At 43.6% G+C, this 27,927-nt stretch overlaps 2 protein-coding genes and 1 long non-coding RNA gene across 4 annotated transcripts in view; 2 read left to right on the top strand and 1 right to left on the bottom strand.

The window, feature by feature from the left end:
- Positions 1-2,052: 2,052 nt before the first annotated feature.
- Positions 2,053-4,442, top strand: LOC120413954 (another transcription unit protein). Its single transcript, XM_039574957.2, has 2 exons — positions 2,053-2,211; positions 2,279-4,442. The coding sequence occupies exons 1-2, from the start codon at positions 2,181-2,183 to the stop codon at positions 4,372-4,374; spliced, it is 2,127 nt and encodes a 708-aa protein (XP_039430891.1). The 5' UTR covers positions 2,053-2,180; the 3' UTR covers positions 4,375-4,442.
- An 8,576-nt stretch (positions 4,443-13,018) lies between these two features.
- LOC120413955 (katanin p60 ATPase-containing subunit A-like 1) overlaps positions 13,019-27,927 on the top strand; it is a 56,389-nt gene continuing 41,480 nt past the window's right edge. The window contains exon 1 of one of the 2 annotated variants that reach the window (XM_039574962.2): positions 13,019-13,139. In XM_039574962.2, coding sequence (XP_039430896.1) covers positions 13,057-13,139 — 83 coding nt within the window. In that variant the 5' untranslated portion in view covers positions 13,019-13,056. Of the gene's footprint in view, positions 13,140-22,400; positions 23,352-27,927 lie in introns of those variants that run through there. The other variant, XM_039574961.2, reaches the window with a different exon arrangement.
- Positions 15,228-16,351, bottom strand: LOC120413956 (uncharacterized). Its single transcript, XR_005604995.2, has 3 exons — positions 16,128-16,351; positions 15,773-16,068; positions 15,228-15,713 (listed from the first exon to the last, which is right to left on the bottom strand). It is a non-coding gene; the product is annotated as an uncharacterized LOC120413956 (long non-coding RNA).

Consider the following 27,927-nt stretch of genomic DNA (forward strand, 5'->3'; position numbering starts at 1 on the left):
CGTATTTTTCAATTTTTATAATTGTAAAATTATGTATTGCTTATTGCGAGATAAAATCACGTTTCTCCTTAGCTGTGAGTGACAGGAGATTATTGCCGCCTAACTTCCGCAGTGTAAAAATCAGCAAGTTGAACTGAAATTCTGCGTTGACTTGGCTGTCAACTTGGTCCCATGTGGTAGAGCAAGCATTTTTTCATCTTTATCTGAAATTAAGGTTAACTTAACTGAAATGTCGTGGGAGCATAATATGAATGTACCTCTTTCATTTGTTCGTCTAGTCTGGTTCCTGAATGTGGAACGTAATGTTCACTTTATAGATTTTTTCACAAAGTTGAAAACCAACGAAAACGTATCTGTCATTGATTTGTTTTCAAGCCTGCTGAGATTTTTGCCCGCACTAGATGTCGCCTCTCTGACATTCGATCAAAACGCACGACAAACGCTCGAAAATGGCAGGACTCAATCGATTTCGAGCAGATAACGCTTCAAATCGCACGACCGCGGGACTTCAGTCTATCAGGGTTGTTTTGAATATTTTCTAAAAAGTCAGCTGAAAACTAAAGGCAACCTTTGACAACAACCAAAAATTTGTTCTGCGATTGTCATGCGACTGTCATGCGACCATTATCTTGCGGTCGTATCACCGCGCGTGAACTCTAATTATTGACGCCCGCAGTAATACCACAGACAAACAGACGTGACTCTCCATACAAATTATTTTTGAAATCCATCGTCCTTAATCAACCCCATCAAATCACGGCGACGCCAGCGCTGCCTGGTGAGCTGATGCCGAAGCGCAGCCCAAACATACCAATACAAATCCATTACTGTCATGTGTCATGTCAGTGTATGCGTGAGACAATCAAGCCTTAACGATTGTAAACATCAACAGCTAACAGACATAATTTTGTTGATGCTGATCGTCAGTACCAGATGCAAAAAATAAAAATCAACGTCGAAGATGACGGTGGATCAGTTCCGCCAAATCATGCGGCAGCACCAGCAACGACGCACTACAACCGCAACGATAGAGATCAAACCACTGGTCCTCCCCGTTGCTTCCAAGTTCTGTCGAAGATTCCTCCTACCCCAGGTTTGGAAACATCCGCGGGAAACGTGTCCACGGCGCAGTTAAGTTGCGCCAAACAACAAAAGCAAGGCAAAGGTTCCAAAAAATGCTGCCGTTAAATTTATATCGAAACAGAACCACAGAAACTGAACTGTGGAAAAAAGATTGAGTGGCGCAACATCACCAAAAGGCCAAAAGGACGACCAACAGCAGCAATCTGAGCAGCAGTCCACGAAGGATAAGCAGGTTGCTCCGAATGAGAAGACTCCTCCGCAGTAGCGGGTGCCTCAGCAGCAGCCTCGACATCGGCAGGCAGTTGAACAGGCCTACCGGGTTAAAATTGGGGCAAGAGGCTATGGCCAAGGCTGCCCCAACCTTTTCCTGCAAAGCCTGGATTGTGCTTCACCGTTAGATTTCCTAAATTCCATAAATTTTTGTGTTCTCATTTGCTGTCTCGCACGTGCTCACGCTCAACTTCATAACAAAAACACGCATCACACACACTGAGAAAAGACGGGTGAGCTGTCACGACAGCAGCGCCATCAGCGCCGGGTGAGTGGATGCCGAAACAAAATTGCATTTGAAATAACCGTTTTTGAAGGACGATGGTCCGGCACTCGAGTGTCCCGTCTGTTTGTCTGTGGTAATACGTTATTTATATTATTATTTCTAGTTTTAAGATTTAAGATTTTCTAATTTTCAGTTCTTTTTATTTAGAAAATATTAAATTATTGATTTCTAATTTTGTTGATGATTAATAAATTTTGTTAAAAGTTTTTGAATAAACTTTTTCAAAGCATATAAATGATATAAATACATAAATACTTATATTTACTTTTCCAAAAATCATAATTTATCAGATTAACATCTGGCAGCGCTGCTCCAGCTCGATTCCGCATCGAGACGTTACGCATTGGGCTAACATCGTCCACAATAAAATTCTCGTAACGCAACTTGTTTGCGTAACGCCCGAACTGTCAGCGTGTGAATTTCGCCGAGTCCGCGACGCGCGTTTGCGAGTTTGAAGAGTTTTGTTTGCGAAAATTACGGAAATTGCGCATTTTCTGGTGGAAATTTGTGACCTTCAATAGATCTTCCTGCACAGCAAGACATGGGCCGCAAGCGGGACAGCGACGGATCCGGTAAGATTTGATAACAATTGTGACAAATGGGGCATTGTTTACGATTTGATTTTGTTTTGCTCGACAGGTTCCGATTCCGACTCGAGCCGCGAAAGTCGCAGCCGCAGCGGAACACCGGCGGTCGCCCCCACCCCGGGCTACTCGCTCGAGCACCACGACTCGAGGTCCAACTCGCCGGCGGCAAACCGCAGCGGTTCGGGAACGCCGCAAAACCGTAGCCGCTCGGGAACGCCACAGAATCGAAGCCGGTCCAATTCGGCCGGGTCCGGATCGGCGGCCGGCTCGCAGCAGAATTCACCGGCGCGTTCGGGGGGTGGTTCTCCCTCGGGCAAGTCTCGCTCGCAGTCGCCGGCGGGTTCACAGCGCTCGCGTTCGGGTTCGAATGCTTCCCGGCAGTCGGCGGCGAGCGGGGCCGGGTCACAGCGAAGCGGGAGGTCGCAATCGCAGGCGTCTGAGGGGAGTGGCAAGTCGCGGTCTCGGAGTGGAACTCCCGCGGCACGTTCGCGCAGTGGAACGCCGGAGAATCGAGAGAGGTCGAAAAGTGGCAGTCCGGCGCCGTCTGCCAAGAGTGGATCGCGGTCAAAGTCCGGGTCGCCGGCGAAGTCACCGGGGAGTCATCGTTCGCGGTCTCGGTCGAGGAAGTCGGGATCGAGGACGCCGCAGTCGCAGGCTTCCGGGTCGAGGTCACGATCGGGGAGCAAAACGCCGGTACGGAGTCGGTCCGGTTCGGCGGAGTCGCAGCCGGAGAAGCGTAAGAGGGCGGTTATTTCGAGCGATTCCGGGTCGGATGGGGAGAAGGTGACGCAGAAGAAGAAGAACAAGCTGATTGATTCGGACTCGGATTCGGATGCGGGAGGGAAGGCGGCCAAGGAGAGTGTCACGGCGGACGCGCTGTTTGGAGATGCGGACGATATCAGCTCGGATGAGGGCTCGGGGAGGGAACGGGACGAGTTGGACGATTTGGAGGATGAGCAGAAGGATAAGGAAGGGGGAAGCGATCGGGAGCGGTCGCGCAGTCGGAGCAGATCACGGAGCAGGTCCAGGTCGCGGTCGAGGAGTCGGGGAAGTGATCGACGCTCGTCGGATGATGAACGTGGTGAAGGGTTAGCGCGTTTTGAAGAGCCGAAGGAGCCCGAACCTGAGCCGGAGCCGATTCCGGAGACCAGAATCGACGTGGAAATCCCCCGTATCGTTACGGATTTGGGCAGAGATCTGCACTTTGTCAAACTGCCCAATTTCTTGTCCGTTGAGACGCGACCGTTTGACGCGGATACGTACGAGGACGAAATCGACGAAGAGGAAACGCTCGACGAGGAAGGTCGTCAGCGCGTGAAGCTGAAGGTGGGCAACACGATCCGCTGGAGGAACAACATCGACGACGAGGGGAACGGCGTCCGTGAGACGAACGCCCGGCTCGTCCGATGGTCCGACGGAAGCATGAGTCTTCATCTAGGGTCTGAAATCTTCGACGTGTACAAACAACCCCTGCAAGGCGACCACAACCATCTGTTCATCCGCCAGGGCACGGGTCTCCAGGGACAGTCCGTGTTCCGCACCAAGCTCACCTTCCGACCGCACTCGACGGAATCGTTCACGCACAAGAAGATGACCATGTCGTTGGCCGATCGGTCCACCAAAACGTCCGGCATCAAAATTCTCACCCAGGTCGGCTTCGATCCGGACACGAACCGTAAACAGAACATCAAAAAGGAAGAGGAAAAGCTCCGGATGGCGATGCGTGCCAAACCGACCGCGTCGAAGCCCAGCCGGAAGCGGGGCGAGGGCGGCGCCAATGCCAACAGTTCGTACCACCACGACGAGGGCTCGGATGACGAAGGGGGCATCTCGATCGCGGCCATCAAGAACAAATATAAGGACGATCGGTCGAAGCCGAAGCAGGGCGCCGCCATCTACTCGTCGGATGAGGACGGTTCCGATGTGGATCTGGGCCGGAAGAAGAACAAGGACAAGAAGCGAGTGCTCAAGGCGTTGGGCGATTCGGATGATAGCGAGGAGGGCTCGGAACACAGTGGAAGTGGTTCGGAGGGGTCCGGGTCGGAAGGGGGCTCGGGATCGGGTTCGGAGGGAGGGTCCGGAAGTGAGCGCAGTGCCAAGGGGGCCAAGTCCGGTGGGGAGGGAGCGGGAAGTGGTAGCGATGAGTAGGTGTGAAAGTGAACACTTGACCTGTATTATCTCTGAACGAAATAAATTAATATTCAAATTGAAGCAGATTGTGTTGAGTTTCTTTATTTTGCAGCACTCCTCGAAGCTGATCGTCTTTTTCAAATTTTCCACCTTTTTCTTGTGTCCGTTCACTTTCGTTTTTTTCTGTCGAAATCTGCATAACATAGCACAGCATAGATGAAAAGTAGGAACCAATCATCTCCCCTTCGCAACTCTCAAATGCCCCCGTCATGCTGATCAATCACGGCGCCTGCCACGACCAGTGGTAAGTCACGGGGATGTTAGTCCGATACTTGAGTGATGAAGACCTCTAAATTGATTGCGTCTTCGACAAAGTATCACGTGAGTTTTGAAGGGTTAGTAAGATGAGGTATAAGGTCAGGATTCACTATGGTAGGTGATGTGACCATGAGCAATGTGTTATCGGTTGAATTAAAAATATCTTAGGCAGTGTAGGTGTTTAACTTTCCACCCCCCTGGTCAAGCGCGTCATCTGTCATCGACGTCTGTGCCATGTAGTTTAGTTCAAAGCAAATGACATTACAAAACACACGCGGTTTAGCAAACCAGAAATAAAGCCCATTTTTTCGTTTAAAGTTAATCGGAGTTTAATCGCAAAAACCAGCAGGTTATGGGCCCTGCACGATGGAGGCGGACAAAGTAGGTCTTCCGCAATTCGACGGAACACATTTTGCGATCTGGAAGTTCCGCGTGGAGTTGTTGCTGGAGGAGAAAGAGTTGTCGGACCACACCGAGAAGGAGCCCACGGCATCGAATTTGGCACTAGCGGAATGGAAGTCGAAGGATGTCAAAGCTCGAAATTTGATCGTCAAGTGCCTTACGAACGATTATGTGGACTCTGTCCGGGGCAAGACGACGGCGCGTCAGATGTGGAAGACTCTTCTGGAAGCTCACGAGAAGACTGGTGTCGTGAGTGAGATGTTCCTGCGCAAGAAACTGCTGGCCCTGAAGTACGTCGACGGTGAATCAATGGAAAAGCATTTGGCGAGTTTTGATTCGATCGTGACCGACCTGCGGGCAGCTGGAGCGGATGTCAAGACACCTGAGGCAATCACCTATCTTCTCGAAACGCTGCCACGGTCATACGACAACGTCGCCACCGCCCTATGACCATTGATCCGGAGACCCTTACGGTCGCAAAAGTGAAAGCTAACTTGCTGAATGAGTACGTGAAGCAGAAGGAAAGAAGCGGCGCTGGACAGGAGGAGACCAAGCCAGCTGTTTTTCTTGGGAAAGCCGATAGACGCCAGAAGCCGTTTCCGGGTCAGTGTTGGAGATGTAAACAAACGGGCCACAAGTCGTTCGAGTGTCAAGCGCCCGAAGAAGGAGCAGGAAGTTCACGTGAGAGTGGTGGGGAAGTTGCTGGGAGGTTACCAACCAAGAAGAAAGCTTTCCAGCTTCGACGACCGGATGCAGAGGAAGGCGAGGAATCTGTCCCAAGGGGAGGTTTCGCTTTCATGACCAAGACAACGGAGCTGAAGAGAAAAGGTGGCTCGGAAGTTACTTGGATCATTGTTCCTGGCAGAGCAGACTTTGAGGAACTCGTACCCCGTGTCGCTGGCAGAAGAAGGACAAGCAATAGCAGCAACGAAGGTTGGGTTCATCTCTGCCATGAGCTACGTGCAAGGAAAGGAGTACCTCTGTGAGGTTTCCGATGTGCTGTATGCCCCTGGACTCCGGCATAACTTGCTGTCGGTGAGTCGTCTCGAAAAAGCTAGATTTTCGGTCGTTTTCCGTAACGGTGTAGTAGAGCTGCTTGATGGGAACACGATCTTCGCAGTTGGAAAGCGAACACAGGATTTGTACGAGTTATCGTTTACACTGAACCGTGTGGAGGCGAATTCGATCCAAGCGAACGTCGACAGGAACATTCTCTGGCACCGACGTCTAGCGCATCTTGGTATGAAGAGTGTTCGAGATTTAGCACGGCGGCAAATGGCTAAAGGGATCAATTCGTCAATTACAGATTCTACTGAGCTCTGTGAAGCGTGCATCATGGGAAAGCACTCCAGACCGCCGTTCCGGTCTCGTGAAAGTCGTGCCAGCCGTCCTCTGGAGCGCGTACATACGGATGTCTGTGGACCGATCACACCAGCAACATGGGATGGAAAACGGTATTTTGTCACGTTTATCGACGACTGTACGCACTTCACAGTAATCTACCTGATTGCTTCCAGAGATGAGGTCCTCCCACGGTTCAAGGAGTACAAGGCGATGGTTGAAGCTGGGTTCGATTTGCCTTTGTCCAAGCTGCGGTGCGACAACGGCGGGGAGTACGTGTCAAACGAATTCAAGAGTTTCTGCCGGGACAGTGGTGTTGTTGTCGAGTATACGATGGCATACACTCCGGAACAGAACGGCGAAGCTGAGCGGATGAATCGGACGATCGTTGAAAAAGGCAGAGCGATGATCTACGATTCTGGGCTACCGAAAGAAATGTGGGGAGAAGCCGTGATGTGTGCTCTCTACGTTACGAACCGGAGTCCAACCAGGGCGTTGAAAGCGGATGTCACACCGGCGGAAGAATGGTATGGAGAGAAACCAGATCTTTCCGCTCTGAGAGTTTTTGGGTGCAAAGCTTATGCGCACATCCCGAAGCACAAGAGAGGAAAGTTCGACCCAAAAAGCCGGGAGTGCATTATGATTGGATACGACACAAACGGTTACAGGCTCTGGGATCCGGTCAACCGAAAGTTATTGCTGTCACGGGACGTGATCTTCAAGGAAGACGAGTTTCCAGCCATTGAAAATCCATGTGAGCGCGGATCGGAGCTTCGTGTCACGTCGGCGGATCGCTTCGTCTCGGAGGATCGTGTCACGTCGGCGGATCGCTTCGTCTCGGAGGATCGTGTCACGTCGGCGGATGGCTTCATCTCGGACGATCGTGCTAAGAAGTCGGTGGTGTTACCGGTGTCGATGGTGGTCCAACTGCAGAGGAACCCGTTCCTGAAGTGGAAGAGGAGGTGAGTGCTGTTAGTGACGACGAGTTCTTCGACTCGGAGAATCCGGAACAGGAGGAGCGCGTGCAGGAGGCCGAAGTCGTGTTAGTGGAGCAAGAAGTGTCGACTGTGTCAGCGGGAGGCGAAGAAGTGAACAACGAGCAGGACCCCCTTCTTGTTCGCAAAGAAAGGTCGCGTCGACCTCCGCTGTGGCATCAAGATTACGACATGGAGTCATCGGCATTGCTCGCAGAAGGAAATCCGGATGACGTGCCAGTCTCGTACGCCGACATTGAAGGACGCAGTGATGAAACATGCTGGAGGCGTGCTATCGAGGAGGAGTTGTCATCTTTGAAGATCAACGACACGTGGGACATCGTGCCAAATTCAGCGGGAAAGAAGGTGATCTCTGCGAAATGGGTCTTCAAGCGAAAGCTCGACAAGGACGGGAACCCAGACCGGTATAAGGCGCGACTCGTGGCACGCGGCTTCCTTCAAACACATGGAGTCGATTATCAGGAAACATATGCGCCTGTGGCAAAGTTAGCAACGATCCGATTTCTGCTGGCAATTGGGATTCAACGAGGTTACCACTTCTGCCACATGGACGTGGTAACAGCATTCCTCCATGGAAACCTGGAGCAGCCGGTTTACATGAAAGCTCCAGATGGTGTTGAAGCAGCTTACGGATCTGTCCTGAAATTGAAGCGCTCACTCTACGGCCTGAAGCAGTCTCCCAAGTGTTGGAACGATCGCTTCCACCATTATGTGATCAGCATTGGATTTGTGCAGTCGAAAGCAGATTACTGCTTGTACGTGAAAGAAGATGCCGCCGGACTGCTGTACCTGCTGCTGTATGTGGACGATCTGATGGTTTGCGGGAGTGATCTGAAAGCCATTGAGAACTTGAAGGTGGTGCTGTCTGCAGAGTTCCGCATGAAAGACCTCGGCTGTGTAGAGCATTTCATGGGAATGCGCATCGCGATCGATCGAGATCGTGGGAGAGTCACAATCAGTCAGGCCGTTTTCGCCGAATCCATTTTGGAGCGTTTCGGCATGCAATCGTGCAATTCAGTAACCACTCCCATCGAACCCAGCACCAAACTTCGCCGGCCTGAGGGGGCAACGAACACGGACACTCGGTACAGAGAGTTAATTGGAAGCCTGATGTATCTCATGTTGGGAAGCCGTCCGGATCTTTGCTTTGCGGTAAGCTACTTCAGTCGCTTTCAAGATTGTGCGGGCGAACAGCACTTCAACCACTTGAAGAGGGTGCTTCGTTACCTGCGGGGAACGAGTGCGTACGAACTGGTTTACTCTCGGAATCCTGACGCAGCGCCAATCACAGGATACGTCGACTCGGACTGGGCGAACGATTTGGATGATAGACGGTCGACAAGCGGGTTCCTATTCCAAGTCTACGGGAACATTGTGAGTTGGGCTACTCGAAAGCAGGGTGTCGTAGCTCAATCAACAACAGAAGCTGAATACATCGCAGCAGCCAACGCAGTCTCGGAGGCCCTGTGGTTCAAAAAGATGTTCGCGGACATCCTTGAACCAATTCGTCACCCAATCCCAATCCAGGAGGACAATCAAGGTTGTTTGTTTGTGGCCAGAAATCCGGAGACGAAGAGAACCAAACATGTGGACGTCAAGTATCATCTGGTACGAGAAAAGGTGTGTAACAAGGAGGTGGTGCTGGAGTATGTTCCGTCTGAACAACAGGCGGCCGATATCTTAACGAAGCCGCTTCCACGAGGAGCGTTCGAAAAATTCCGGGATGTCCTGGGATTGGAAAGAGGAGGAGTGTAGGTGTTTAACTTTCCACCCCCCTGGTCAAGCGCGTCATCTGTCATCGACGTCTGTGCCATGTAGTTTAGTTCAAAGCAAATGACATTACAAAACACGCGGTTTAGCAAACCAGAAATAAAGCCCATTTTTTCGTTTAAAGTTAATCGGAGTTTAATCGCAAAAACCAGCAGGCAGTAGGCTACGGAAAGATACAATGTTAATTATGTATAGTTTGTTTTTTAATCGAACGCTTGTCATAAATCGAGCCACGTAGCCCAGTGGTAACGCTTCCGCCTCGTAAGCGGTAGATCGGGGTTCAAATCCCGACTCGGACAAACACAACTGGTGATCTTTTCTTTTCTGGATTCGATTGCTGGTAGTGTACCGTCACAAACTGGACTGGTGTTCCCCTCAGGAACAGGGAAAGATTTACTTTTACTTTTCATAAAATTATTTTTTGACAACGCGTGCCTATTTAAAAATATTACATAAAAGACGTTTGACTTTTCCCTAAAACGGATAGCTTTATTAGTTAAAAAACTAAAATAAAATATTGATTTCAGCGAAAGCGGGCTCAAAATTTTTCTGGGGGTTCCTTGGCCAAAATAATTAGACCCGTATTTTTTTGTTTGGCCATTAAGCCTCATCTACAATCAAACTTACGCAAACTATTGCGTAAACAATCATCAATTTGATCTAGATGTCAGTCTAGAATCGACCATCAGTTGCTGCGATCCCAGCCTGACATCGAAGTAACAAAGTAAACAGGGACAAAAGTGACAGACGCAACATTCTGCGATTTGATATTGTAGATCAGGCTTTAGGGTGACCTACGCCGCCTACGCCGTGTTAGGGTGGTCCGAAAAATAGCCATTTTCGTCATTTTTCGCAAAAACCACTTTTTTTTAAATCATATCTCCGCGCCATTCAATCCGATTTTAGCTGTCTTAGACGCAAAAGAAAGGTGATTAGTTTGGCTATTTGGGAAAAATAGTAAGAAGTTTCAAAAATCTAGCTTAACATTTGAAAAGGTCGTATGAAAATTTAAAATGCTGTTTTAAAGGTCTCGGGACTAAAGAGCCTATGTCTGAAAATATTTTTACCTGATTCCTCGGAAAATTACATAACATATCAAAAAATGGTGAAGTAATGTTTTCAATTTTCTGAGATACGATTTAAAAAAAATAAAAACTGGGGTTTTCGACGCGACACGCGCAAAAATGGGAAAATGACAAAAACGGCAAAAAAAACGACTTTTTTTTACTAAAAACTGCGATAACTTGAAAATTCCAGCGATGACCTATACATGTACAATTTTTTTTGTAGTTGAAATACGCAACTTATAAAATTGTTGGTTTTACGAGCGGTTTTACAATGATGGAAGACACAAATTTTTAAGAGCGGATACAGACATCGCACAAGTATTTCAGAAAAAGAGCTCTCAAAAATCAGGCTTTGAGTTCCGGGTTTCGGGCCAAAATTCAATCGCAAGAGCGCATAAAAACCTTCAATTTAGTAATAGGATTTTTTTCTGGGACGATTCCTCGCCACACACGATTTTTTTAAGATTTCTGAGAAAAGCGTTTTTCCAAAAGCAAACCTTAAACCTTTCTTTTGTAAGAAAGGCAAAAAATACATTCTTTTAATAAACGCATAAGCTCACAGTCAATTGTACTTAAAAATCTAATTCTCTTGCAAAAAAAAAAAAAACTAATAAATTACTGATGTTTGAATTGAATGTATGACAAAAGGTCGAAAGACGTAAGTTCGAATGGACAAAAGGTAAAAAAATAAAAAAAATCGAATTAAAAAAAAACTTTTGATGTCAGCCAAAATGCAGCTATGGAAAGGTGTTTTGAATGGTTTTCATTAATTACACTTCGGTATTCTAAAAAATTTAGAGATCTTCTGAATAAAAACTTGCCCCCAGATTGTTGAAAACTTTTTGAAAAGAACTTTTGAATACGATCGATTTTTTTTTTATATATGTGGCTATATTTTTGAAGTCAGATTTTTCTAAGAATCTCTGATGTGACCATGAAGGATAGAAATCTTGCAACAATATTTAAGAAGCAAGACTTTTTGATTTTCGCAACTGTTTATACTTGAAAGTATGGAAAAGGCACTTAAATATTCCAAACATGTTTTTTTTTTGTAAATAATATAAAAACTTACAAAATATTTTAGAAGTCGAACTTTTATCTCACTAGGTTTTTTGGCCAAATTTTCCCTAGTTTTTGTTTAATTGCATTTGAAAAACCTTCTGTTACCAAGCGGTTAATGAAAAGGAAACAGTTGCAAGGAACACCAAATCTCTATGAACCAGCCATTCACACAAGTTGTAAAATTGTTATGTCGGTAAATAAATAGAATGAATTGAATTGAAAAAAAGTCGAACTTTTTTTTTGAAAGAACTGCTCATATTTTAAACAATTGAAACATTCATAAAAAAACACGACAGTCAAAAAAAGATTGTTTAAAAAAAGTCAAAAAATGGTTATGTTTGATAAAATGGAAAAACTCACAATATTGCTACGACAACCCGAGCAGACGGAAACAACTTGCTTATAACATCTTTCGATTTTTGAAATACTAGGCCAATAACATTTTATGTTATTTATAACAAGATTTGTTATTCGTAGTTTTTGATTTTTTTTTGTTAATGTCTAATAACATTTTTAGTTGTTCTTCGAACCATTCTTTGTTGTTTTTTTTTGTTATTTTAACAACTAATCCGATCATCCTAAGAACAGTTGGGGACCATCCATAAACCACGTGGACACTTTTTTCGCATTCTCAACACCCCTCCCCCCCTTCGTGGACGATTGTCCATACAAAACAAATCTTTTTTATATGGAGCGTGGACAATCGCCATACCCTTCCCCCCCTAAAGTGTCCACGTGGTTTATGGATGGTCCCTTGGCATTATTCTTCCATAACACAAAATTTTATTAACAATTTTTTTTTTGCTTTCAACCAATATCAGAACAATAACAAATTTTGCTATGATAGCATAAACTGTTATTGAACTTTTATGCAAAAATGTTTTTTTCAAGAAGATTCCATAACACTTTCTGTCATTTTAACAGTATTTGTTATTGAAATGGCATACCGAATGACGGTACACAATATTATTACAAAAACTAATATTTTTTTAGGGAATGGAATGTGGATAACTTTTCAACAAAAAAAGTCACCCTAAAATATCTTTATTTTAATTTTGATAGACTTGCAATCAACTGAAAGCAACATAAAATGCATTTTCCTGTGATGATATATAAGTTGGAACGGTAACTTCAAACAGCTGGTTCTTGGGCATAACTCAACTAATCAAGACGATTCTTTGTGATTTGTTAGGATGTCTAGATGATCCTAGAAATTTGCAGAACTCAATTTGATCAAATCTGTAATTTTTGCGATCAAAAGATCGGGTTGGCAGTTAACGATCAGTCGACTATTATTAAGTTGTGTGGAGACATTCAATTTTGTTTCCGTTACAAGATTACAATCCGTTGTTTACACATCGTTGGCACTTCTGACATATTCCTTTGGACAAAAACTGAAATGCAAAAACATGCATTCCAACACTACTGCAAACTTCCATCAGTTGCAACCGCCTGCACCATGGTAACTTGTTGAACGCCCATAAACTTGGTTTCCATGTGAATCCTGTCCTAGTTGTTACGACGGGTTCGTCACGCTACCACACACCACGTGGACATGACCATAACATCGTTTAAGGGTTCATTCGGCCATCGACGGCAGACATGTCCTGACGTATGACTTTGAGGTTATGAAACTCCGGTGTAACGCGTACCGTTAAAAAATGTGTGTTATTTTAAGCATTCGAAAGTGATTTAGTGAGAAGTTGTTAAAGTTTCAAGCAATCGATAGTTTTATTTTAGACAAAATGTTCCTTTCGTCGATACCGTCACTGCCATCGATTTTGAGTAGTCTATCAGACGATGCCGTTTTGCTACGAAGGACTCGAATGTAAGTATTATCAACCTGTAATTAGATGGCCTTACAGGCGTAACGAACCATCCGTAATCCTTAATCGAATGTTATTGAACCTCCTCTGAATCATGAACCCATGAACCACACGCGGAGGCCGCAGGTCGACCATCGATAGACAATCTCCGAAACGCTGTTCTGTTGACTGATGATGGCTCATATAGATAAACCCCTCAACAGCAGGTTCGCATAATGTCCAATCATCGGTCACGGTTCCTCCCGAAACCACCTGGCACCACGTGGAAACCCCCAACTCCTTCTTTACAGAATAGAAAGAGAGAAGTAACATGAATGTTTTCGGGAAAGTGTGTCAAGGTCCTTGGCCCGTCGTCATTTGCCCTCAGCAGGAAGGTACCACTTTAGAGGACTTGTTTAGTGACTTGGAATATTTCTATTCTTTTATTTTTTTTGAAGCGAGAAAAATATTAGCAGACGGAACATCGTCGTTTGACGCCAAGGTTGAAGAATGATAGAACTGCTTGCCGGTGGGGAGGCAATTTGCCTCAGTTTTTCCCTTCACCGGGAAATACAAAAAAACGACTAATAATTTGCATTTACATCTGAATAACGATGGGACTGTGTGGTGTGGCATGGCGTGGGGACAATCTTGAACCGAAAGGAACAAATGTTCAGTTTCAATCAACTTCTAATCACCGCAGACCAGACATTATATTGTCAGAGGATGGTTTACTTTTGCTGTGATGAGCATTTCCTTGTCACGAAACGATGAAGGTTTGGCGGAGGACGATTGTGGGACAAGGTCGAACTCACGGTGAATTTAGAGGGTTTAAACGTTTGTTATGATCAATTAGAAATCTACCAAGCGTCTCCATTGAATAGTAGATCTAGGATTTCATCTTTTTAATCAAACCAAATCAAAAGAGATGTAAAAAAATTGTACCAGAACTGAAAATTATTTGGATAAAAATATTTGAGGATCCCAAAATAGATTTAAGAATAAAAATGAAACGGATCGGATAGTTTTTCGGATAACAGTACAAAATTAATGGTCTTTTGAAAACCTGTAAAATTATTTTGTTTCGTCTCCCACAGTCGTGATACAAAGCTGGCATGTATGAGTTAGTTTATTTTCTAAAAGAAGTCACCTTTATTTACAGTTTTCAGTTTTCGCGCGTTCCGATTAAATTTTGGCAAAAAAGGTGATCACATTAAATAACGTTTGAAACTTTGCCCCTTGTAGTCATAAAAATCATTGCGTTAATTTTTGTGCAATTTTAGACTGTACATTTATATGAAATCCTGTGGAATTTAAACAAAATGACCGTACTGTTAGAGTTTTACCTGTATTCAGGAGCAGTGCTGAAAATGTCAAGGGTCGGAATCGGCGACGTTGACACGAATTATCCATCTCCATTCACCTAATCACAAAACCGTGACATAAACAAAACCGGCGCAGTCGTGAGTGCTATAGAGGAGAAAACCGTGACGTCAGAAATGAACTCAAGTCACTCAAAGTTCATTTTGTGAGTGACTTTAACAGTTTGGCATAGTTTGACAGCTACCTTGTCCCCAGTTTTTATGCGGGAGAGTAAAGGAGGCGAATACTTTATGAAAATCATACCTGTCAAAATTCCAAGCCTCAAAATTTTGTCGCGAGTTGCTTTTCTCCTCTATAGCTCACTGAGCAGCTGCATTGCGTAGCAGTAGTCGTACATCGATATGCTGTGTTAGTTTTTATTATTGCATAACTTTTTTTTGGAATTTTTTTATTTGGCTCAAACTTTATGGAGGCCTTCCCTATGACCAAAGAAGCTATTTTGTGTCATTGGTTACCCCCTACAAGTCTCCACACACAAAGAAAAAATACTCTAAATTAAAAAAGATCGCTCGTTGGATTAAAAGTTCGCGTTGGTGAATATTCGTAGAAAGTTCAAACTTTTCAATTTAAAAGTTGGAAAGTTTTTGATACTACCATGCATTTATGGAACAAAATCGTTGTATCGATAAAAGTGTTTTACTTTTAATTGGAAAAGAAACCTTTTATAGCAAGAATAAACAACATTTAATACTACAGTGTTAATTTCAGAAAAATGTGCTTGATTCTAGGCTTGATTTTATATTTATTTTTAAAAGTTTTAAACAGTATGTTAAATAAGACATTTTGTTATTGTATTTAACGCTTCTGGCCAAAATCCGAGTCCAAGCTGTACCGATTCTTAGGGTACGCCACCGGTCACTTCCGAAGACCCCAAGCTGGACGGTTCCAGACGGACGTTTCGACGCGCGACAGCAAAGTAGAGAACAGGATGGTCACGTTGCCGGCCTTCATCAGGACAGGTTTGGAGAAGTTGGCTGTAGATTCGGCAAGGGTGATCGACTTTTACTGGCTGGAAAGTGATGTGCCTGAACGGGGAGTTCCCGATTCTGGAAGCGCATCCGGAAGATTGGGTTGATGAGGCCCTCGGAACGGAATTCGATTTCGAGCACTTCATCCTCCTTCGAGAATGACACAGATTTTTTCGGCACGCTGTCCAGGGTTCATTCGGCTGGTGCTGCGCCATCGCGAGATGAGCATTTGTGGACGGTTATTTGCTAAAAGAGATGGAAGTAAGTGAAGTTGGCAAACCACTGTACACATTCCCAATACTCACAGGTGTTGTAAACCGCCGGCACCGAGTGCAACATCCGCTCTGGTTACCTCCGATTATCCCGCTTCTCGACGTCCTCCTCTTCGTCGGCTCCTTCTCCTCACCGTGAAAATCACCTGTCTCGTACTTGTCCAAAAACCGGATGTTTATCTACTTCAACGCAATCTCGTTGTTCACGCAAGTCTTCGGCAGCGCCATCTCCTCGATGATCTCGTTACAGTCCTCGCGGGAATTGACCTTCAATCACCAATCCCGGGCCACCACCACCGAATACAACCGGTGCGAATCCACATCCTATCCTAAAAAAACAAACAAAATCAATCACAAGCCCCACAAAACACCCAAGCTTTCTTCTTACCCATTCCGGTCGTGGAACAGCTGCAGTTCCTGCAGGAAGCTCGCCTTGTACTCTTTGAGCACTTCACCTCGTCCCGCACCCGCACCACCCCCCTTCGAATGCGTTCCGCTGCTGCTGTTTGGCTCACGAAGGTTTCCGCGTCCGATTCCTGGCTGCTGCCACCGTTAGCTTTGCTTTGCGTCCTAGAATCACCAGCACCACTGGACCCACCAAAGTGTTTGTTTACATTTGGAACTTAGTCGTACACGGTTACACGAGAACGTCAAAATGAAAGAAATTCTACAGTCGTATTAAAAGTTAAGACTTTTAAATCAGTTAGTAGGGAGATTTTCAAAAACTTTACCAGTAAAAGTTTTCATATTTTAAACAAGAAAAAAACTTTCCCTCAAGCTAATTTTAGCAACTTTTTAAAACAAAAATAAGTAACTTTTGGCATTACGGTAATATTTTTTTGTGTGCATACAATTTTGGCAGCTGTCCATACAAAAATAATACGTAAATATTCGAAAATCTGTGGAAGGTGCAAGGATTATTTTTTGCCGACTTTTAAATTAACTTTTTTTTTTACAAAAACTCAATTTCCCAAAATCCGTATGCTTTGATTTTCGTTTTTTATATGTTTAAGGGTACAAAAACCCACAACTTTTAGGTCAAAAATTCTGCCGCAGAGTTATAATTTTTTGAAAAAAGTTGTGATTTAAAAAAAAATCTAAATTTTATACATAAAATTTGTTTGGCCGAATTTGTTTTATATAAAATTGAATTTGCAATCGAAAAGTACTATGCATTTTTTTTTGATTAGGTGCTCCGTTTTCAAAATATTGCCATTGAAAGTAAAATCTTGTCCAGAAATTATTTTTTAAATTTTTTTTAAATAGTGTCCATCATTGTCCATTCCTGACAATATTTTTTTGAAGATTTCAGAAAAATTGCTCTTTTATACAATAAAAGACATTGAAGTTTGGACCTCTGGATACTGAGATACAGCGGCTTAAAGAAAAAGAAACAGGAAAATTGAAGTTTTCTGAGTCTCGTCCATTTTGTAATGCCAATATCTCAATGTTAAAATAGAATTTTCAGATTTTTTCCAAAACAATATTTTATAATCAAGGCTAACATTTCAAAAGGGCGTAATATTAAATGTTTGGCCCTTTTAAAATGTTAGTCTTGATAAAAAAAATAAAATATTGTTTTCGAAAAGATCGGAAAATTTCACGAATGTTTCATTTTTTAACATTGAAAATCGGACCATTAGATATCAACATTAGAAAATGGAGGGTTGTTTGGGTGAGAATTAGAAAACTTAAATTTTCCTGTTTCTTTTTCTTTAAGTCGCTGTTTCTCAGCATCCAGAGGTCCAATCTTCAATGTCTCTTAGACAATTTTACAGCAAATTTTCTAAACCCTTCAAAAAATATTTTCAGGATTGGATAATTATGGACACCATTTAAAAAAAATTAAAAAAAAACGGTTTTTTTCCGACAAAATTTAATTTTTAATGGCTATATTTTGAAAACGATGAACTTAATAAAAAAAATGTAAAGTAATTTTCGATTGCAAATCCAATTCTACATTAAAAATGAGGTCAAAAATTAAAAAAAATCACATCACTCTTCTGCAAATTTTTTATTCATACTTCTGATTGGCTTAACCCTCTACAACCCAACCCCGCCTCTAGACGGGCTTCGATTTAAAAAATCCTCAAAAATCCATTTTTAAACCAATTTTTGATCTTCAAAAAGCATTGGAAAGAAGAACTTTTGAAATTTTGGAAAATTTTAGGGTTGGAAGTTTGACTTGTTTTATGTGACTTTGCCAATGTTTTTAAAAATGTAATTTTTTTATGGGTCAACTTTGGCTGTGTTTTTTACTAACATTTCCTATATTTTAAGTAAAAAGAAGTATGCAGTAATTTTTCTAGTGCCCCAGACTATGCCTCTACGCATTTATTTACAATTTAAATGATAATGGTGCCATTTTATAGCAAAAAATGTGAAAAACAAGCAAAAAATTGAAAAAGTGGCTGTAAAAACATGAAAAAATTAGATAGGCAAAATGTAATGATAGGAGGTTGTAGAATAGACCAAATACTATCAAAAACAAACATAAACTAAATAAGATAAATGCAAATTAAAATACTAAAAATGAAACAAGAAAAACATAAAACAAGAGAAGTAAAGTTTTTCGTAGAACAAAAGTTGCTCAAAATGACCTCCTGAACACGGGAAAAATAAAAAATTTCGAAAAAAAAATTTGGGCAGTAGAGGGTTAAAAGATGCGGGGTTTTGCCCCTAAACATATAAAAAATATAATTTAATATAATATAATAAAATCGATAAAATGAAATGAACCGTTCGCAAGTTAAAACATTTCAAGGGCTAATTTAGATTCAAAATAAGTAAATTTTGAATTTAAAAAAGTGTATAACATCGTTATGTGTAGGGTGTTTGTCCCTATTTTGGGCCTACTAAGCAGAGCGTACTTTTAATTTGATGTATGCACAAAGGCTGCTATAGGCAACCTAGCTTATACTATATGAATAAGTTTGTTTGTTAATGCTAATGCTCGTATTTAATCACATATTTGATAAAAATATCATTTATCGCTGTTTAAGCCCGAAAAACAAATACATTTTTTGTCCGACCTACCTTCTGATTGGTTGAAATCTCGAAGCACGTGGCGAGAATTTTTGACGTACGGCTCAGCCTCAGCTCGTAGAGTGCAACCGCACATGTTCGGTCGACAAAAATGCTAAATAATTGTGATGTTTTAAGCCACAAATCAACATTAGAATGATTTATTTCACCTGCATTACGTGCATACTTAGCATGAACATCATTTTTATCATTCATTTAATAGTTAAAACATAATTAAACATTTATTGCGTAGCCAAACAACAAGCCCGTAATATGCAAGAAAGACTGTAACATTCGAGTAGCGCACACACACTGGCACAGTTTGTAGAATAGTCAAATGTACCGAAAATATATCCATTTCTCTCCGATATGGACGAAGCAACTTTAATCAGTTATTTTATTGATTTGGTGGCAGTTTAATGATTGTTTTTGCAATGGGACTGTGCATGTATCATTCTCAAGTGGCAGATTCCTGCCAGGTTTGGCAAAACGCACAATTTCTTTGAATTAGGTTTGGTAGACCCAAAATAGGTACTAGGCCCAAAATAGGGACAAATACCCTATATCTTTTTGTATGATAGAAATGAAAGGATGAGAAAAAGGTGCTGTGGTAATACTACAGGCATAACCATCATGACGAAGAACTTCGGACACAAAAGTAAATGATTTTTTTTATAGTTATTAATATTTGCGTTTCTTGCCCACAAAATCAATCACGAATGAGTTATTTCTTAAGATCTATTTATTTCTGCTCAAAGATGGTCTCATGTTATTTTGACGTTGGATAACGGAGGCTTTGGGCTGCCCGTCGACGATCCGAAAATTATGAGGTAGAGTGGGGGCGATTTTAGATACATCAATCTCACGTCTCTCGATTGACTGATTGGGAAACGTTTGTTCAACCAACCAGCGTGCGCTAAGAAGAGGGGAAATTTGCCGAGAGGGGAAGGTGAAACCAAAGCGTTTCATTTCGCTTCGCGAAATTTTGGATTGCTACCCTGTATAGAGCCCTAAGACGAAGTTCTTCGTCAAAAATGAGTTTTTCAAAGTGTTTTCTATTAGGGGAACAGCATCTGATTCCAGCGTGCCTCTAATGTTGGCAGGTCAGAACTTTGATATTCAATTAAAGCTAATTAAAAGCGTTTTCAACTGAAATCGAGTGATAAATAGCTCAATAAGAAGTGAGCAAGCAAGTTTCTATCAAAAGTTTTGCAAAATTAGTTGTTTAAATAGTGAAAATCAGCAAATTGGATGGAGTTGGGAGCGAGTGCTTAACCTGCCAAACATACGAGAATTTCCCAAAGTCTTTATTTTTTTGCGACTTGCGATATTTCAGCCACAATTGTTTAGATTTCCAATGTTTATCGTTATAAAAAAAACCTTTTTGAAATTTGACAATCCTTCAAATCAAACAATTTTGAAAATTTTAAAATAACATCAGCTTATATCCAAAGGGAAAAAACTGTCTTTTTGCAACTTTTCAAACGTAAGGGCGTGTAAAAATATTTGTATTTGAAAGATTGGAATTATGCTCAAATGTTTAATATTTCTTTAAATATTTAAAATCAGACCAATAGTTGCCAAGTTTTTTAATATTTCACATTTTCTTTCAATTCATTGCAAGGTCTTGAGGTTACGTTTATGTAAATCGGCAAAAATGTCAAGGGTTGGTATAAGTACACAATATTTTTTTTAAATCTGTTTTCAGGGTATCAAAATATACGTTTTTAACTATTAACAAAATAAATTTGAAGATATTTGGTTGCATCATTGCCGAGATATATCTATTTTAAGTCAGGACGAGAAAGTAAATGTTGGCCCCAGATCGTCTCCATGGATTCTGTTTCGGCGGAGTCGCTGGTAGACAGTTGGACTCACAATCATCAGTTTGAATCCCGGGGTGGATGGATCTTAGGTGTAAAAAGAGGTTTGCAACTGACTCAACAATCAAGCCTTCGGACACCTAGTTTCGAGTAGGAATCTCGCAATCGAGAACGTCAATGCAATGCTGTAGAGTGAACAATTTGATTTGATAATTGATTTTATTAAGATTAAGAATCTGGGAAATGTTTTATTTTTTTAAGTGAAATTACAATTTTTGAACTTTTTCCTACTTTGCCGATGATACCATAACGATTAAAAGATACCTTCTCAAGATATATATTTTTAAAATGAAAATCTATGTCGTTTCATGCTTAAACATCATTTCTTTCTCTCTCAACTAGAAACGATACGCGTGATGTTTGATTTATGTTGTGACCCGATGGTTCCAAAATCGATACCAACTGATCCGGGAACATATTACTGTAAAAGAGTCCACCCCAACAACCATGTGCGTTCAATGTCCACAGACCGGGTCAATAATACCTTTAAAACTGCAGCTCGTCTTTCTATGCTAGAAGGTATGTGCTATTAGGATGTAACAAAAATGACTTTTTGGCGGGCATTCAAGGGTTTGTTCCGGTGGGCATACTAAGCCCAAATCCAAAATATGAGCTTGATTGGACGTAACAGGAGCTGGCGCTCCGCCCTTCAATTTTAAATGGGATTTAACCCGTAAAAAAAGTTTTTTCAAAAATGTCACTTTTTGAGGCATTTTGGCCACTGAAGCGTTTATTTTCAACATCATTGGCATGTAGGCCAGATTCTTGTGCATCTTTTGGTATATATAACATTGAAATTTGGAGCACCCTGGAGCTCGGTACAGACCTTCAAAGTTTGGCATTTTTTCGAAAAATCGGCCCCGGCAAAATCAAATGGCGTCTAGGGCGTCGCGAGGCGCGACGCATATCTTTTTTGCCGGGGCCAATTTTTCGAAAAAATGCCAAACTTTGAAGGTCTGTACCGAGCTCCAGGGTGCTCCAAATTTCAATGTTATATATACCAAAAGATGCGCAAGGATCTGGTCTACACGCCAATGATGTTGAAAATAAACGCTTCAGTGGCCAAAATGCTTCAAAAAGTGACATTTTTGAAAAAAACTTTTTTTACGGGTTAAATCCCATTTAAAATTGAAGGGCGGAGCGCCAGCTCCTGTTACGTCCAATCAAGCTCATATTTTGGATTTGGGCTTAGTATGCCCACCGGAACAAACCCTTGAATGCCCGCCAAAAAGTCATTTTTGTTACACTCTAATGTGCTATGCTCTTCTGTACATAGCGGAATTGTTGCACACCTCCGTCCTTCTGGGTTTGGTCGGATCCTAAACTTCATTCATTATGCATCATGCTATACCTAGTAATGGTAAATTCTATTACCACATGAATGCCTAGTAGTAGCAATAAGGAAGCTCATCCGCATGTGCTACAGCAGCGCAGCTGTGCGCTCGTGGTAGTGCATGTGATTTGCATTAGTTAGGGTTGGGGGACCTATGTTGATCTTGGTTCTAAAAATATTCAAAACCTTCTTTAAAAAGACTAGATTTCAAATTTAATAAAAGCTTTAAGCGCATAATTCTAGCTCTATATGCATGTATAAAGCTACAATTGTGCTAAAAAGCCAAAAATAGCCACTCAAATCCCCTATATGCAACACACTATCGTGCACATAAGTGCTATAATAGTTCATATAGCGAGTAGTTGATGCCGGCCAGCGTCCAACGTCCAGCCCCGGCAGGCAGTGTCCGAACGTTGGCGAAATTGCCGCGACAGTCGTTCGTACGCGGCGTGGTCTCCAGCCAGACACCAATAATTCTGGATAGGAAGGATTTCTGCGCATGTGCTCTGTTTTTTTTTTGGCATCTTCCGATTGATGTCTGCCACATCCTTGTTGATTCGCGAGATGAAACCAAATGGATTCGATCTGGTAGGCAGACTCCGATTTGATTCGTGTGTGGAATCTGTCAATCTTGGGATTCTGGCCGGAACAGACCACGGTCAGATTGGTCCGAGTGTTATCTTTCGAGTAATCGTCGCGCTAGCAGTGTATCATGTGATAAAGTGGATAATTGCATTTGGAGAGTCTGAGTGGTTTGCCAAAAGTTGATTTTTTGTTGGGTGGAAGTGTTGACAATAAAAAAGTGGGAAGAAGAGTTTTTAAGTGTTTAATTTGATGGTCTGGATCCAAGTAGAACGTCAGTGTCAAGTTCAGTGTTCTAACTCTGGGGACGAATCTCAGTAGATTGGATGGATCCGGCAGTAAAGCAGCATCCCACAGCGACGTAATTTAGCAATAGTTGTTCAAAGACTGAAGTTTTATACAGTCCAATAATACCATTAATCAGCCAAGTTTTTTCGTGAGCTGCTTTTGCTTCTCTGTAGTAATAGTCCAGATAGCCAAAAAGCTGTGTAATAAATTTCCCAAGAAAAAAAGAAACGAAAATTTGTGACACTCTCTCAGCGTTTCAATATATCTACAACATACCAACAGCAACAAAGTTGGGGCAAAAGTTTAATTTGATTTGGAGATTCGAACATTCAATAAAACAGCCAGGCGCTCTCAGGGTGATACACAGCGCACATAATTGAATAAAAATGCGTCGTGGCGACGAGACCTACCGGCGGATTATCCGCGAAAAGGTGGTCGTACGGGGGAACACCACCATCCGGACGCTGGACTCGACCTTGTCCTTTCTGCCGATCGTAGAGAAGTAAGTAGTAATTTTAATCGCTCGAAATGTTTAAAATTTCAAATTTTAAAAAAATGACGATTCTTTTAGGCTTAAACAATTATTCAAAATGTATTCTTATCTAGAGATAGAGAAATTACCTATAATCTTGGGGAAAAGCATGTATTTCCATCCAGCACCTAATGCGCGTTTCAGCGTTTTCAGCTCGACGCTGTTGTGCTTTCTTGTCGCACGTCGTTTGACCTTGAATATTGAATAAACAAAAACTAGAGCCCGCAATGTAAACAATAACAAACACATTTTGTTTGGTTGACCATTACGTGCATTGTCCCGAAGTTTTGATGAATTAGGTTGACGGAGTCCTGAGTTAAAATTAAAAATGTTTACGGTAGTCGGGCATGTACGTGTGTCAAACGCGTTCTGACCTGAAATCCCTTTGGCTAGTTGTCGCACTTTTAGCTATTTTCAGGGTGTGTCAAGATAGCACGACAAGATTGAAACTTCTTTAATATAAAGAGAGCAGGGATGGAATAATCGCAAACAAATTATTTTCGCTTGCGAGCTTTCTTCACCCGCGAAAGAGAGAAGAGGCAAATCACGCAAAAGAAAATCGCTGCCGAACTTCTCCTGTTGATGATTTTTTTGTGAATTTCCTTGTCAGCACCACTTAAAGTTATTTATTTCGCTTTGTTTACAAACATTGTCCATCTACAAAAAGTGACAGGTCATTTTTCGACGTGTGACGTTACACTTGCAAGTGTAGTACACTCAAACCCCGATGGTTTGACACCAACTGTTGTCAAACGAACGGGGTCACTTTTTAGTTTGACACCCTTTTCACACGGAGTTCACACACACTACCAAACGTTTGTTTTACTAGTGTGCGTGAGCGCCGTGTAAAAAGTGACAGTTCGTCACTTTTTAGTTTGACTTTGACCAACCAACGGGGTACAAACTAAAAAAGTGTCAAACGAAAAAGTGACCAACCACCGGGGGTTGAGTGTAGTGAAAAAGATATTCCGGCGTATAATCAAGATGATGATTTTTTTAGATTTATTTTACTGATCATTCGTGCGCGAGAGAGGAGAGCCATGTTCCCTTCTGATTTTTTCTTTTGATTAACGTTCGAAGATTGTCTTTTGATGATGATTCTTCCATCGCTCTTTATGAACGTTCAAAGATTTTCTTTTCATTGCTCCGGCAGAAGTCTCAGCGCGTAGTCGTGTTTTTTTCGCGGTGTGTTTGGCGCGTTTTTCACGGCGATTCCGAGGCGTGTGCGAGCGGACAAGCCCGTTCCGGTGGTCAGAGAGGCCACAATCTGGTCGTCGTGGACACGGCGGCGGTGCAGCAGTGGAAGAGGAACGAGTTCCTGCATCCGAGCAGCAGCAGCAGGAGGAGTCAGCAGCAGCGGCTGCGGAGGCAGCTGAGGAGAGAGACAGTCGTTGGCCGGTGGAATCGGCCCCGGAGAGTCGACTGCGGTCGGCGGACCAGTTTTCGGCCAGGCCAGGTCGGAGACAACCCCGTTGTTTACGTGGCTGGCAGCAGGCAGCACAACAACAACAACAACAACAAGCGCGCGAAAACGAGCTTCCCGCGCATCCCGCTGCGGGCGGCAGCCAGTGCGGCCAGTTCGGCGGTGAGTGCGAAAGGCGAGTTTTTTGTTAGCGTTTAGTTTTTTTTTTTTCTCATAGTTTTTTTTTCGGTTAGTTTTTTTTTTCTTTCTCCTTTTTACTTTTGCGATTAGTTTCATCACTTGCATTTTCGTTTAGTTTATCGCGTTTCTTTGCAAACATGGATCCGACCGAGTCGGACCATGAGGAATTCGACTCCGATTCAACCCTTGAGGGTGACGAGGACGTGGAAATGGAGGACTCTGTTTTGGGAGTTCCTTCAAACACCACCAACAGGGACCTCTTCCTGAAGGATAAGGATCCTGGCGGTAAAGGGGGATCCTCGGACGGGTCTAAGAGGACGAAGCGAAAGCGTTCTAAATCAGATCCGAATCCGGTTCCCCCTCAACCACCGATTCCTCCCTTGACTACAGACCCGATTCCTCCCAATCCAGATCCAATTCCTCCCAATCCAGATCCAATTCCTCCTAAAACACCAGTGCCGAATCCGGATCCAAATCCCCCCCCGCCCCTGAATCCTCATTCTCAAAAACCGATTCCACGTCCTCGTCAGTATCAAGAGGGATCGCAAACGGAATGGGTGGTCTTCTTCCGGCCCAAACAGAAGCCGTTAAACTTTGTACAGATCACCAAGGATTTGCAGAAGCACTATCCTGGGGTGGTCGAATGTACCAAGCTGAACAAGAGCAAGCTCCGCGTGATCGTGAACTCCGCGGTGCAAGCGAATCAGATCGTAACTGATCTGCGGTTCAGCATTGAGTACCGTGTTTGGATTCCGGCCCACAAAGTCGAAATCGATGGCGTGGTGACCGATGACAGTCTGTCGCTTGTCGACCTCTCAAGGGCGGTGGGACGCTTCAAGAACCCTAAACTTCCAGCTGTGGAGGTACTCGAGTGCCGGCAACTGGGCAACGTCACCACCGAGGCTGGCCAGAAGAAGTTCATTCCTTCTGCCTCGTTCCGGGTGACTTTTGCAGGATCAGCTCTGCCGGACTACATTGAGCTGTACAAGCTTCGGCTTCCAGTTCGATTGTACGTTCCGCGAGTGATGAGCTGCGAAAACTGCCAGCAGTTGGGACACACCAAGACCTACTGCAGCAACAAGAGCAAGTGCTCAAAGTGCGCCGGCCCCCACAAGGACGTGGAATGCCAAAAGCAGGCTGAAAAATGCCTGCTTTGTGGCGGGGAACCGCACAAAACTCGGCAGTGCCCAAAGTACAAGGAGCGCGAGGACAAGATGAAGCGATCCTTGAGGGAACGCTCCAAGAAGTCCTTCGCGGAAATCCTGAGTCAGGTGACCCACCCCAATCGCTTTGCTCCTTTGGCGGATGAAGATTCGGAGGACGAGGAATCCGATGTGGAGGTTCTCTTCCAGAGAGACGAGGAAAGTGACTCTTCCGGGCCAAACCCGAAGCGCAACAAGGCTTCCAAGTCCAAAAAAGCCGCTGGCGGCAAGGGTAAGGAAAGTGACTCGTTGAACTTCGAGGAGGATTTTCCTTTCGGTCCGTCGGGTAAGCCCGCTCCGAAGCCGGTACCGAAGCCAGTTCCCAAGCCGCTGAAGCCCGTTCCCAAGCTGCCAAAGATCCCCCTGAAACCGGTTTCTCAACCAAATCCGATCACCGATGCCTTCAAAGGAGTCCTTCCTTTTTCCACAATCGTGGAATGGCTGTGCTCTTTTGTGAGTGAACCGACGCGTTTAATCATAAAGCGGTTTGAGCCTCTCGCTAGACACATCGGGAAACAGCTTGCTAGCACGATGCCCCTCTTGTCGTTCATTTCCTTTGATGGGTAATACACCAAAAACCAAAAACGGCATCTCCTTTCTACAATGGAATTGTAGAAGTTTAACCCCCAAGTTAAACGATTTTCAACAATTCGCATTCGAACGGGACTGTGATGTGTTTGCGCTGAGCGAAACGTTTCTTATCGGAGATGAGACGCCAGCTTTCCGGGGGTACAACATCATCACAGAGAGCAGGGCAGGACCAAATAGAGGTGGAGGCGTACTGATTGGGGTCAGGAAATGCCACACTTTTAGAAAGGTCACGCTCCCGAAGCTAGGAGGAATCGAAGCAGTCGCAGTACAGGCCAGGATCAGAGGACTGGACATTTGCATTGTGTCCGTCTACGTTCCCCCACAGGTGTCGTTAACTCGACAAAAGTTGTGGGGTATGCTTGAGCTGTTGCAGGCACCGCGACTGGTTCTGGGTGACTTTAATCTTCACAGCACCGAGTGGGGAAGTCACAAGACAGACCCTCAAGCATATCTGATTCATGAACTGTGCGACGACTTCCAGATGACCCTCCTAAACAGGGACAAGCAAGTTACGCGGATTGCAACACCACCAACGTCAACCACGTCCGGTACGAAGGCGAGTGCCATCGACTTGTCGCTCTGTTCCAACAGTCTGGCAATTCTTTGTGACTGGAACGTGCTCCAAGATCCTCGTGGCAGTGATCATTTGCCGATCGCTATTCTGGTTAGCCATGGCCCACAGCAATCGACAACGGTGGAGATGCCTTACGATCTGACGCGAAATATCGACTGGAAACAGTACGCGGAGGCAGTCTCCATTGGAGTTGAGTTGCAAGCAGGGTTGGTACCGCTTGAAGAATATGCGTTTTTGGCTAATTTGATCTATGACAGTGCGTTACAAGCTCAGACGAAACCCGTCCCGGGACCGTACATCCGAACGCGCCCTCCACTTCCCTGGTGGGACAAGGAGTGTACGGATCTCTCGGCGGCCAGGTCAGAAGCTTATGTGGACTTCTGCAAGTGTGGAATCCGAGCGAACTTCCAAAAGTACAGAGCTCTTGATCGCAGGTACAGTAATACTCTGAAGCGGAAGAAGCGAATGTACTGGCGGGAGTTCGTTGAAGGACTACCAGCAGATACGTCCATGAGCACTCTGTGGCGCGTTGCGAGGGCCATGCGTAGAGGTTCCGTTCCGAACGAGAGTGTGGAA

This window comes from Culex pipiens, chromosome 3 (assembly GCF_016801865.2).
Source record: "Culex pipiens pallens isolate TS chromosome 3, TS_CPP_V2, whole genome shotgun sequence".
Taxonomy (NCBI): Eukaryota; Metazoa; Arthropoda; class Insecta; order Diptera; family Culicidae; genus Culex; species Culex pipiens.

Coding starts and splice junctions, on each gene's coding strand:
- LOC120413954 (XM_039574957.2), top strand. CDS start 2,181: ATGGGCCGCAAGCGGGACAGCGACGGATCCG. Junction 2,212..2,278: donor GCGGGACAGCGACGGATCCG/GTAAGATTTGAT, acceptor TTTGCTCGACAG/GTTCCGATTCCGACTCGAGC.